The 10,984-nt window shown below is 42.4% G+C and overlaps 3 protein-coding genes across 3 annotated transcripts; 2 read left to right on the top strand and 1 right to left on the bottom strand.

The window, feature by feature from the left end:
- Nucleotides 1–3,299: 3,299 nt before the first annotated feature.
- LOC131292980 (cytoplasmic dynein 1 light intermediate chain 2-like) lies at nucleotides 3,300–4,523 on the top strand. The gene has a single exon (XM_058321061.1). The coding sequence runs from the start codon at nucleotides 3,300–3,302 to the stop codon at nucleotides 4,521–4,523; it is 1,224 nt and encodes a 407-aa protein (XP_058177044.1).
- A 612-nt stretch (nucleotides 4,524–5,135) lies between these two features.
- LOC131294853 (lysosomal thioesterase PPT2 homolog) lies at nucleotides 5,136–6,253 on the top strand. The gene is made up of 3 exons (XM_058322904.1): nucleotides 5,136–5,289; nucleotides 5,351–5,600; nucleotides 5,672–6,253. Exons 1-3 carry the CDS (start codon nucleotides 5,155–5,157, stop codon nucleotides 6,142–6,144), a joined length of 858 nt encoding a protein of 285 aa, XP_058178887.1. The 5' UTR covers nucleotides 5,136–5,154; the 3' UTR covers nucleotides 6,145–6,253.
- Nucleotides 6,254–7,335: 1,082 nt separating this feature from the next.
- LOC131282812 (T-complex protein 1 subunit beta) lies at nucleotides 7,336–9,137 on the bottom strand. The gene has a single exon (XM_058312354.1). The coding sequence runs from the start codon at nucleotides 9,078–9,080 to the stop codon at nucleotides 7,476–7,478; it is 1,605 nt and encodes a 534-aa protein (XP_058168337.1). The 5' UTR covers nucleotides 9,081–9,137; the 3' UTR covers nucleotides 7,336–7,475.
- Between the last annotated feature and the right edge of the window lie 1,847 nt (nucleotides 9,138–10,984).

The following is a 10,984-nucleotide window of genomic DNA, read 5'->3' as shown; positions in this document are numbered from 1 at the left end:
ACAGTTTGCTCCTAGAGAGATTATTAAATTAGTAAGTTACATCAGAGACCAGATAATAGAACACATGAAGGAACAATAAAAGGAACATAAAAAATAGACCATTTAAAGGAACTCAACAATGAGAAGATCAATTTTTAAACACGAAAGAAAAAGTAATTATGCGGTATGATATTTATCGAGATGAAAATGGCTTAAACATGGAAAAACTACTAACTAAAGTGTTTCATGACTGTACTTTCAAACAATTTAGACTAATGAAACAAACTATAATGAACCTTGAATTGAGACTAGTAAATTCTGGACGATTGAACTAAATCGGTCTATATTTTATAATTTGTTCCGTTCAGCATGAAAGAAAAATAACATTTACTTCATGAGCTTCAAAACCATTCCTTATTGTTCCGATATAGTTATTCATATGTTTCATATCATTTTTACATTACTCTAGACCAATTTTTTTTTACACTCAAGAATAAATCGGATTTCCCTCGATAAACCCAAATCATGTAAATAAATTATCATACGGTTAGTTTTCTTTTTCTTACCATCGCATCAAATTATCCTTAACTTCCCATCAATCCCATTTAATAAACTCTAAGCGAACCCTTTTCCGGTAAATTTGCGCTTTACCTCAACAGCTTTGCCTCCAATATTTATGGCATGTTTTACACTGCCGGCATCTGACGGAACACCCATTCGGTAAAAATAATGTTCCAATCAAATCGACCGTCTGCTCCAGCTCCGATTCCGCTCGGTTTGGGTTCCGTGCCGCAAGGAGTATCCATTTGCAAATGCGGTCGGAAACCAACGATCCTAAATGGGATATGGTTTGTTAATGTATGGGGAAAACAGAGATCATTCGATTACGCGCAGCTCTCCCTTAACCACTTTGGGTAGCTATATGTATGGAGTGCGTTAAAGCAATTACATTCCCGATCGTGATGAATTTAGGTGCTTTTCCAATGCACTCTAAATGGCACGCCGAATACTACAATGTGTCTTCCGTGAGAAATGAAAACTTTTATCTAAGGTAAAGATAAAAGCCGTACCATACCAGATAATGATGAGGATATTAAGCATACCTAAAATGTTTCATCAATCTTCCAAGTCTTTCTCGCGTGAGAATTTACCATTGGTCTCAATAGACAGTTCTTATCGTCTTGTATTTGTTTGTGCATTTTCTGTTGATTTCGTTGTTTAAAATTTGAGCATTTTTTTCTTCAAACTAAAAGACCTGATTGAACTATCCGCAACATTTACTGTGCGTCTCAAATCCGAGCTGCTGTGCCACTCGAAGACGAAACACGAACGAAATAATTGATAAAGCTTTAACAGACATAACATTAAATGAAAAAGAAAATACATAGAAAAGCATGATGAATAAACCCTAGAACTTTCACAAATACTTGAAATCAATAACTAGAATGTAGCGGGCAGCAAAAAACAAAGATGAGTGATGTCAAAATAAACTTACTCTTAAAAGAACAAATTAAAACAAACAACATTGAAATAAAACAAAACAAACCGAAAGTAATCATTGTTCATCGAGCTTTTAAAATATAAATCTAAAGTTATAATGTTCGATATCAAATCAGGTGAATCAAAAGCGAATCATAAAATCAAAACTCAGAGAACTAAACTCAACATACGAATCACAAAGAAAAAGGAGTTGAAGAAACGTCTATTTGTTAAAGAGGGAAACAAAGATAAAAATAATTGGTTTTAAATGTCACTAAAATGTGCCATCTTGGTTAAAAGAAACAAACAATGATAATCCAATATCGGTTTACAGCTGATTCAATTAAAAAAAAATCTTTATTCCATCGACCAAACAAATGTGATCGTTTTAGTTGTAAAATGATTGTTTTTATTCACAGATAAATTGTTGTTTCATATCCATACAAGTACAGATTTCAAAACCTTGATTTTTAAATATTATTGATGTTGCTATACATAAACGAAACGCAATGTAATTCAGTAACACAAAGCACAATATAACCTAATTAATGAGATTCATTTTATGGAAAAAAATAGGAAAAAAGGTATATAATAATTAATCATACTAAGAAAAGTCCTTAATCAAAGCAAAACATTCAAATCTCATAAAAGAGCATTAAAATGCGAACTAAGATAATGAAATAAAACGATAAAAAATCAAACTAATTATCTTGCTATCCAAAGACCAGTAGTAAAGACAACGTGCTGCAATTCTGTACATATAAAATTATTAAATAGTATAAAGCAAAAAAGGGATAACCTAATTGCAGGATGCTTCATCTGCTTACGTAAAGCAAAAGAGTGAAGTGGTTCCAGTTAAGCTTATTGGAAGCCAATTGTACCAGGCCAACCAGCATGCAGATGATAATAAAACGAAGATAAGATTCTATTTAATCTTTCTACAAATGCGCGTGGCTAAAGAATGTTCACTGATCCATGTGTTGGCCACGAAAGAAAATAACACAATTCAATGTAAAGATACGGTTGTACGTTACAACATACAAAAAAAGGAAAAGAAAGTAAACACCATGCCACGCCAGCACAGATAACGAAGGATATGTGAAAATAATATTTTGTAACTTTTGGAATATAACTGAAATAAAATAACATATCTGCACAAAAACTGTACTTGTTGTCCGTCTTAAAAATATAAATTCAATGGAAAAAAACATTCATTTAAACCTACCGTGGCGTACAAAATAAATCTCAGTGAGAATTTACATTGTGTTCATTATTTTGGGTTTATTTTTGAGGAAAGAAACTTTAATACTCTTCAATTTTAGGTTTTCAAGCTAAAGCGAAGATAAATGGTCAGCCTTCCCAGTTTCTACCACCAGAAAAACAAACCAGAAATGGTCGATCTGATTCAGGCACGCTTGCATATTAACTGCCACGGGGTCGGGTGAGTCACGTTTGTCCAATATCGTACAAACCATCGATTTGGCACAGGAATCAACAAGTAGATTGTAGAAACCAAAAAGAATGGATTGCATTCCGAAAAAACCGTCAAAGACATCCGCAAGATTAATTATCTTCAACATTCGGCCTACTACCGACAGCAACCGTTCACAGATGCAACAAAAACAAAGCAATCGGGAAGAATTTATCAAACGTCAAACGTCAGGAGATGATGCAAAGGATCATCAACCGTTTTAGTGGTTCGTATGGTTCCCTAATAGCGTGTTGATATCTTCACAAACTGTATAGGTCAGATCCAATAGTTACATAACGATTCTTGTGGTTTGTTAACTCTCCAAGTGTAAATGCAAAAATCGATGATGTCACAAGTCCACGGATTCAACATGGTGCCCAACAAGAAGCCGAAAGAAGCGAAGGAAAACCTTTGGTCATCCATACTTACCGAAGTACAAACGCAGAACAACGTCAAGCTTCCCTCCAACAAATCAGTTCTAGTGCTAGGGGACATTGCGAGTGGTAAAACAACGCTCATTACCAAGCTGCGTGCTGTCGGAAGCTCAAAGAATGGTTCAGGACTGGAGTACGCCTACATTGATGTGCGGGATGAGCATCGAGATGAACAGACCCGACTTAACGTGTGGATCCTCGATGGCGATCCGGCTCACACGAATCTGCTAAAGTTTGCACTGAATGAGAACAGTTACCCGCATACACTGGTCTTGGTGACCTTGTCGATGACGACACCTTGGAATTGGAAGGACCAGCTTGAACATTGGATGAAAATACTCGAAAATCATATTGCTGGACTGTCGATCGATCCAGAGAAATCGGAGCGGTGCCAAGCTCGGCTGACGACCAGATGGCAGAAGTATTTCGAAGACTTCGAAGCTGAATCACCGACAAAGAGTACGGATGGATTGTCATCGCAGGAAAGCAAACCCGATGCGCTGCCGCTTTCGGAAGGTGTTCTCACAGTAAACCTTGGCCTCGACATCGTAGTGGTCGTAACTAAAACCGACTTTATGAAAACGCTCGAAAAAGATCTGCTCTATCGGGGTGAACACTTCGACTTCATGGAGCAGATGATCCGCCGGTTCTGCCTGATGTACGGTGCAGCACTATTCTACACTAGCGTGCCAGCGGACAAAAATTGCGATCTGCTGTACAGCTACCTTACACACCGGATCTACGGCTTACCATTCCAAACGTCTGCCCAGGTCATGGAGAGGGACGCGGTGCTGATACCGGCCGGCTGGGACAGCATGCAGAAGGTTGCTATACTGTACGAAAGCATGCCATCATGCCAGCCGGGTGATAGTTACAACGATGTCATTGTCGAACCACCATCGCGCAAGATTGTATCGAACACTAAGATCGAGATAGAAACGGAAGACGAATATGTGGTCCTTGCTCGTCTCCAGCAAATGCTTCTGGAAGATGAAAAATCGTACCAAACGAGTGATCAACTAACTCCACTGACGGCTGCCACCTCGCAGGATTCAGAAAATAACATCGACGCTCAGTCAATCCAGGAAACACGAAGAAGTAGCAGTGTGCTCGAAGACTTTTTCAACTTGCTTCGGAACAACAAACCTGCCAAGCAGTAGCGTAAATCAGGGTAGGATATAATGCAAATTATCAAATCTACTATGATGGAAACAAAGGAATATTTGTTAATTTACCTTTTTTTTCTTTTTCGCTTTCGTTGTGAATTGAACCAAACCGACGGCATGAACGTTCTTTTCCGTTATCGTATACAGTAGTTCAGGCCGTTGCAGTTGCTGAAGAATATTCCACAGGGTGTTACTTAATGAACAATGAATGTGAATATTAAATGAAATTATGAATCAACTATCATAAAACTGTATTCTGACATACTCAATTTACATAGCCTTTTTCTATGCATAGAGCAAGCTTAAGCGAGTTGATCGCCTGTGTATAACTCTGTTAACGGATAGAAAGTTATGAGCAGATTTTATATTCATACCTTAAAATTTATTTTGTCGTATAACAGTTATTCCATTAACAGTAAATTTAAAATTCAAAATACGTTTTTGGAGCTTCGTTGTGTTTGATCCATGTTCCACAGCTGTCACTATTTTGCCAATCTTACTGACGCTCGCAACGCACTTGTCAATGATGCTCACAATCGCACCCTTCGAAAAGTGTTGTCTCAGTTTGCACTTAAAAAGTAAATAAACACTCTTGTTATTGTTGAATACCACTTTTCGTATCAAAATGATTACGATTCCAAAACTATTGTTTCTGTGCTTGGAAATATCTATTTCGCTTGCATATCGACCAGTCTTCATTTACCATGGCATTCTTACCGGTGCAGATAGCATGCATCACCTAGTGAGCCGGATCCAAGAGGTATGTCTTTTTGTCTGTTCACAAGCGAATTGCAACGAACCATTGGCAAAATGTCTTTTAGGTTCACCCGGAAACCGCAGTGTACAATTTTCAGCGTTTCGGTGGATGGTCCAGCCTTGAAAATGCGTGGCACCAGGTGTTTGAAGCAAACACCAACCTGCGCTCCATTTGCACTGCCCATCCGGAGGGAATCAACATGATCGGATACTCTCAAGGAGGCCTCCTTGGCCGGGCAGTATTGCAGACATACCCGGATCATTGCGTGAAAACGTTTATTTCTCTAAGCTCACCACAGGCAGGCCAATTCGGAGGTAGGTCTCCTAACGTCCTATCGCCTCTAATCGCTGTGTTTCCTTGCTGACGAGTTAAATCTTTGTTTCAGATGATTTCTTGCATTTAATATTTCCCTCCTTGGTCGCTAAAACCGCATATCAGCTGTTTTACACGTACCTTGGACAGCACACCTCCGTCGGCAACTACTGGAACGATCCGCACCATCAGGATCTGTTTGAAGAGTACAGCATTTTTCTACCATACATCAACAATCGCATCTATTCAACGAATTCAACGCAATTCCGCGACACGCTGATGCGTCTCGATCGGCTGGTGCTCGTCGGCGGCCCGGACGATGGCGTCATCACGCCGTGGCAGTCTAGTCATTTCAGTTTTTACAACGAAACATACGACGTGGTGCCGTTGCAGGAAAGCACCATCTATACCGAGGATCTGATCGGACTGAAAACGCTGGCCGACAGTGGTCGGTTGCACGTGATTACTCGAGAAGGCGTGTATCATTATGAGTGGCATCGGTCGGATGATGTGATCGATAGCGTCATAATGCCGTATCTAGATTGATCATAATGTTATCAACTAAAGTTTTTTAGGAAGCGTATGCAAAATAACATTTAGTGTTCCGACAATACACTGTTTTCCATCTCATCAGGCACGGAACTAGTGAGGTAAGTACCGGTTACCATGGTTACACTAGTCCGTGCAATCGATAGACTGAATCACAATTCTTCTTTGAGTAAAATATAGACAGAGCTTTAAATTAACTTATTCATAAAGTATTACATCGACAGTCAACCATGGCAGCTTAATAATAGCCTTCGTTGGGATTATTGTAGAAAATATTTATGAAGAAATTGTTATACTACGTTTGCCATCAAGTACCACCCATCGATCAGTTTCAGATTATTTCAGGAGCTTTGCAACGAGGATTCCACCATATTTGAATGTAATCAGCAATGCCTGCTAAAGAGAGCGAAGTTAAACTGATAGCTAAGGATTGAAAGCAAAATTGGAGATACCTGGGAAGGTTTTAAGTAAATAGCCTTGAAGAATTGAAACCATTTTCCGATAAGTTTAACAACACCCTTCTTTGCAAGCTTCTGCACTGAAAACGTTATAGTAAGCTTCCCTATATTTTGTTCAAGAGAGTGTCTCGTAAACCATGCCAAGACATGTTTTAAATGTAGAAAACGACCTTCAGAACATATCAAAAAAGCATCCACAGTTAGCATACCATAGAAAACCTCTCGATTATCGTATGGTTTCAGTGTATATTAGGAACATTTTGTGTAACGATTGCATCGCATGGATATTACGTAGGTTTAGTAGGGTGCTAGCTTTAAAGTTGTGTCGTTAAACAAACGTAATTTTGTTCTATTGACACGGTTTTACAATGGGTCAGTTACGCCAATTATGATTGACTGAAGTTCGGCAGGTTAGTTTTAAGTACACGCGTGATACCTACTTCCCACTACTGAAAAATGCAATAAAATGTGATACAAAATTGTAGCGTTTTTCTCATTTTCTCTCGAATTCAATAACACAAGCGCCAAACGGTTGTTCGTAAGTATTGGTAAGTTTTATTCTTTTCATTCGCGTTGGAAAGAAACGCTTTCCGACATTCGCGATTGCTCCTTCAAAAGGACAAACGTAGTTTATAATGCGCGCGTGTGTGTGTTAGACGCCCTTGCGTTGAAGGCAACTTCGAGGGATGTCCTCCGCGGAACTCGTAGTAATACAATGGTGCAAAAAGGATGATGTGATTAGTATGGGTAAAGTAATTAATGGTACCTTACTTAGGGCGAAAGAAACTAGGTGCACAAAAAGTGAATCAAAAGAAACGATGCAAATGAGAAATGCACAAAAGGCGACAGCGAGCGTAGGTGCTGTGGTACTTAGCAATAGCCACGGTCCGGGACACGACGACGCGGGGCGCTCTTGAGGATGTTGTCCACGCGGAGAATCATCTCGGCCGCTTCGCTAGCGGACAGCAGCACCTGGCGCTTGACGGCGAACGACTCTGTGATGCCCAGTTCCTTCATGCACGCAATCTTACCGTTGTTCATGTCCAGCCCCATGCCGCCTTTGCCCTGCGAATGAGCCGCCCGCAGCTCCGAAACCAGCTGGGCCGAATCGTACCCGGCATTGTCGGCGATAATCGTCGGCAGCTGCATCAGCGCACGGCCGAACGACTCGATGGCCATCGCTTCCTTGCCGGCGGTCTCCGAGGCCAGCTTGAAGACGGCCGTAGCCATCAGCGTTTCCGAGCAACCGCCACCGTAAACGACGCGCGACTCTTTAACCGTGGCCGCCAGCACGCACAGAGCGTCATGTAGCGAACGTTCGGCTTCGTCGATGATCTGCTGCGTGGCGCCACGGATGACGATCGTACACGCCTCACCGAGCGGCACTCCGGAGAAACGCAGCAGAGTATCTTCACCGATCATGGTCTGCTCAATCAGATCGCACTTGCCGAGCTTCACCAGATCCGGGTTTTCGAACGTGGACACAATCTCACCTCCAGTGACCAACGCCAGCCGCTCGATACCATCGAAGTCCGCATGTTCGATGGCCATCACGCCCGCATCGGCAAACAGCTGTTCCGGGTAGTTGTAGATGAGCTGCCGGTTAATGAACACGTTGATGTTGTGCGCCACGATTTTGTCCACCTTCTCCTTCATCTTTTCCTTTTCGGCCACTTCCAGGTCGGCGATTTTCGACATGGAATCCACCTTGATCGACGATCCGAACACCTTGATCTTGTCCGTGTCCATCGGTGTGTTTGCGATGAGGATTCTAGCGTTCTTCACCACCTTCGGCTGGTGGACACCGGGCTTTTTGTCCAGCAGGAAACCTTCGTCGAGGAACGAATCCTCCAGGCAGCCACCGAGTTTCTTGATGCGCTGAATGGCCGTCAGCGAGCCGGAACCCTTGAGACGCAAAACAGCATCCACGGCGAGCTTGGAAAACTGTTCCTTGTGTTGCGACAGAATCTTCGAGCTGAGCGTCGTACGGGCAATGTTGAGCAGATCCTCCCGGAATCGTTCGGCGTTGGCCGAGTTGTCCGTGGCGGCCGCCTCCAGTGCTGCTCGTGCTGCCGCCGTTGCCTGGCGCCATCCGGCAATGATCGTCTGTGGATGCAGCTTCTGTTCGACCAGCTTCTCCGCCTCCCGGATCAGTTCCGCCGCAAGCACTGTGACTGAGGTGGTGCCGTCGCCCACCTCATCGTCCTGCACGCGGGACATGTCGACCAGGATCTTTGCGGCCGGGTTGTCCACTCCGACCGCTTTCAGGATCGTCGCACCATCGTTTGTCACCTCGATCTGTCCGGCATTGCGGCCATTTGCGACGAGGATCTTGTCCATGCCCTTCGGTCCGAGGGTGCTTTTTACCAGCTCGCCGATCGCGATGGCGCCCACGAACGAGGACAGGCGGGCAATTTCTCCCTTTTCCTCTTCGGCTTCGTGCTTCAAGATGCGAACGGGGTTTAGGGACACCATTTTTACGGACGATTAAATTACAGCCGGAATTTGCTAGAAAACACGCTGCCGCCGGTCACTGAGTCACAAGGGATAATTTGACTTTTCGCTACGTTACCAAGACTACTTGAATGAAGCATGGAGGTTGAATACGCTCAAATATTCAAAATTTGACATTTCTGTTACATGAAGTATTGTGATCGTTTTTGGTTATTGCAGTTTAGAGAACTGAAATGTTGAAAAAGAAAATTAAATTGATCTTTAATAATGCTGCTTGAATTACATTTCACTTTATATCGATAGAAATATGCAACAAATTGAATAAACCGACCTAGAAAACAACACCAACAGCAACCTTGCATCTTATTGGCACCTTGACTTCACAAGGCATCTGCTTTGCGTTCAAGTTATACTAGATAGTTGAATGCTTCAGCGTATGTTAGCCTGCACAAGACACACTTTATACCAGTTGATTTAAAACAGCCGTTAAGAGCACCATCTGCTTGTTTTATTTTAATTTTTGTATTTGTTAAGGGGCTTTATATATGGAACTTTATGCCACTTTTGTTCGTGTTGAAGGAAAATTGAATTGAAATTTGACCCAACAAAGTATGTAAGAAAATATGAAAATGGGTATTACTTAAGTTGACGCTTGGATGGATAAGGCAAAGATAGTGGCTGGATCATTGTTTGTACACTAGTATATTTGAGTCTTCTTCACAATGTCTAACAAAAGTCGATAAAATGTTTCCTTTCTAAATCACACGCACACCTCGCACACCATTCTCACACCACGCGGTGCCGAATGAGCATAGGATTGGGGTGGAAAAGATTACAATTTTTCACCTTCTTTATTGCAACGGATAACGTCCCGGTGTCCTGTAGGTCTCGTTACCTGTTGAAAGGTAAGCATCTCCTCCGGAACGACTCCTTGCGGACGATTTTAGCCATGACATATGCGTGGTGCGAATGGCTCGGCGATGAATACGTCCCAATCACGCAATCGGGCGCCACCCATTTAATTGAGATAAGTTGGTCAATTTCGTGTCCTAATTGGTACTAAATCAATGAAACTCGTCGCAAGGATGCCGACTCGGAATCGAGTGGGCGAATGTGTCGGTTCGTCAAAGTGAAAGTAAGCGAGTAAGCCGTCTTCGAGCCTCGGGCCTCGGACGTTTGGCATAGATTAATTGTGCCACCATTGATCGGCGTTCCTATTTGTTCTGCCCGCCCAAGGCGACTTCAGGGGCTCTATTTTAAAAAAGAAAAAGGGGTTAACGGCCTACAATTCATCACTGTCCGAATGGGGCAGTTCGTGGAGAAATGACGGAAAAGAAAAAAAGTCTGTACGGTCATCTCCCAAGGAAGGATCTAGTTTTTTACACTTGCAGAGGATGCATTGTCCCACATCCCTCGACCCCCTTGCCATTTGCATTTGGGCGCGTTTCCTCACACCACATCGTAGAAGGAATTCGTCTTACCATTTCAAACAAATCATAAAGTACCCCTTCTGCTCAATTTATTATTCCAATCATCCGGACATTGGAGGAGAGTTGGGAAAAAATGCTGTAAAATGTGCCGCCACGATGGAGGGAAGCAAGGACCGGCTACAATGCCGGGGTGTAATAAATAGGAAAAAGAAAAGAACGCACATAACCATTAGACGCAACAAAAAATACAAGCTGTTCTAAACAAATGATAACAACTATGCTGTCCGGAGTTGTTCCATGGGGCGAGTCACATTCACGGGTTTCCATTCCTTCCGGCGTCCACGGATGGCACAAAACAAATAGCTCTCGTACTATTATACATAATTATTCGCCATTAGGGACCTCCATCGCCATCGCCATCGTCGAAATCAGCGGTCACGCGTTGTAATCCTTATCTTGCCAGAGGCACAGCAACCAGAAGGATTTCTCCAACGT

The sequence above is a fragment of the Anopheles ziemanni genome, chromosome 2, assembly GCF_943734765.1.
Source record: "Anopheles ziemanni chromosome 2, idAnoZiCoDA_A2_x.2, whole genome shotgun sequence".
Classification (NCBI taxonomy): Eukaryota; Metazoa; Arthropoda; class Insecta; order Diptera; family Culicidae; genus Anopheles; species Anopheles ziemanni.
Note: the sequence above shows the minus strand (reverse complement) of the source record. Positions and strands in the feature narration are given on the sequence as shown.

Excerpts from the sequence above, each read along its gene's own strand:
- LOC131282812 (XM_058312354.1), bottom strand. The coding sequence starts at position 9,080 with ATGGTGTCCCTAAACCCCGTTCGCATCTTGAAGCACGAAGCCGAAGAG.
- LOC131294853 (XM_058322904.1), top strand. The coding sequence starts at position 5,155 with ATGATTACGATTCCAAAACTATTGTTTCTGTGCTTGGAAATATCTATT. Across the intron at positions 5,290-5,350 it reads TAGTGAGCCGGATCCAAGAG|GTTCACCCGGAAACCGCAGT; the intron begins GTATGTCTTTTT and ends AATGTCTTTTAG. Across the intron at positions 5,601-5,671 it reads ACAGGCAGGCCAATTCGGAG|ATGATTTCTTGCATTTAATA; the intron begins GTAGGTCTCCTA and ends TCTTTGTTTCAG.
- LOC131292980 (XM_058321061.1), top strand. The coding sequence starts at position 3,300 with ATGGTGCCCAACAAGAAGCCGAAAGAAGCGAAGGAAAACCTTTGGTCA.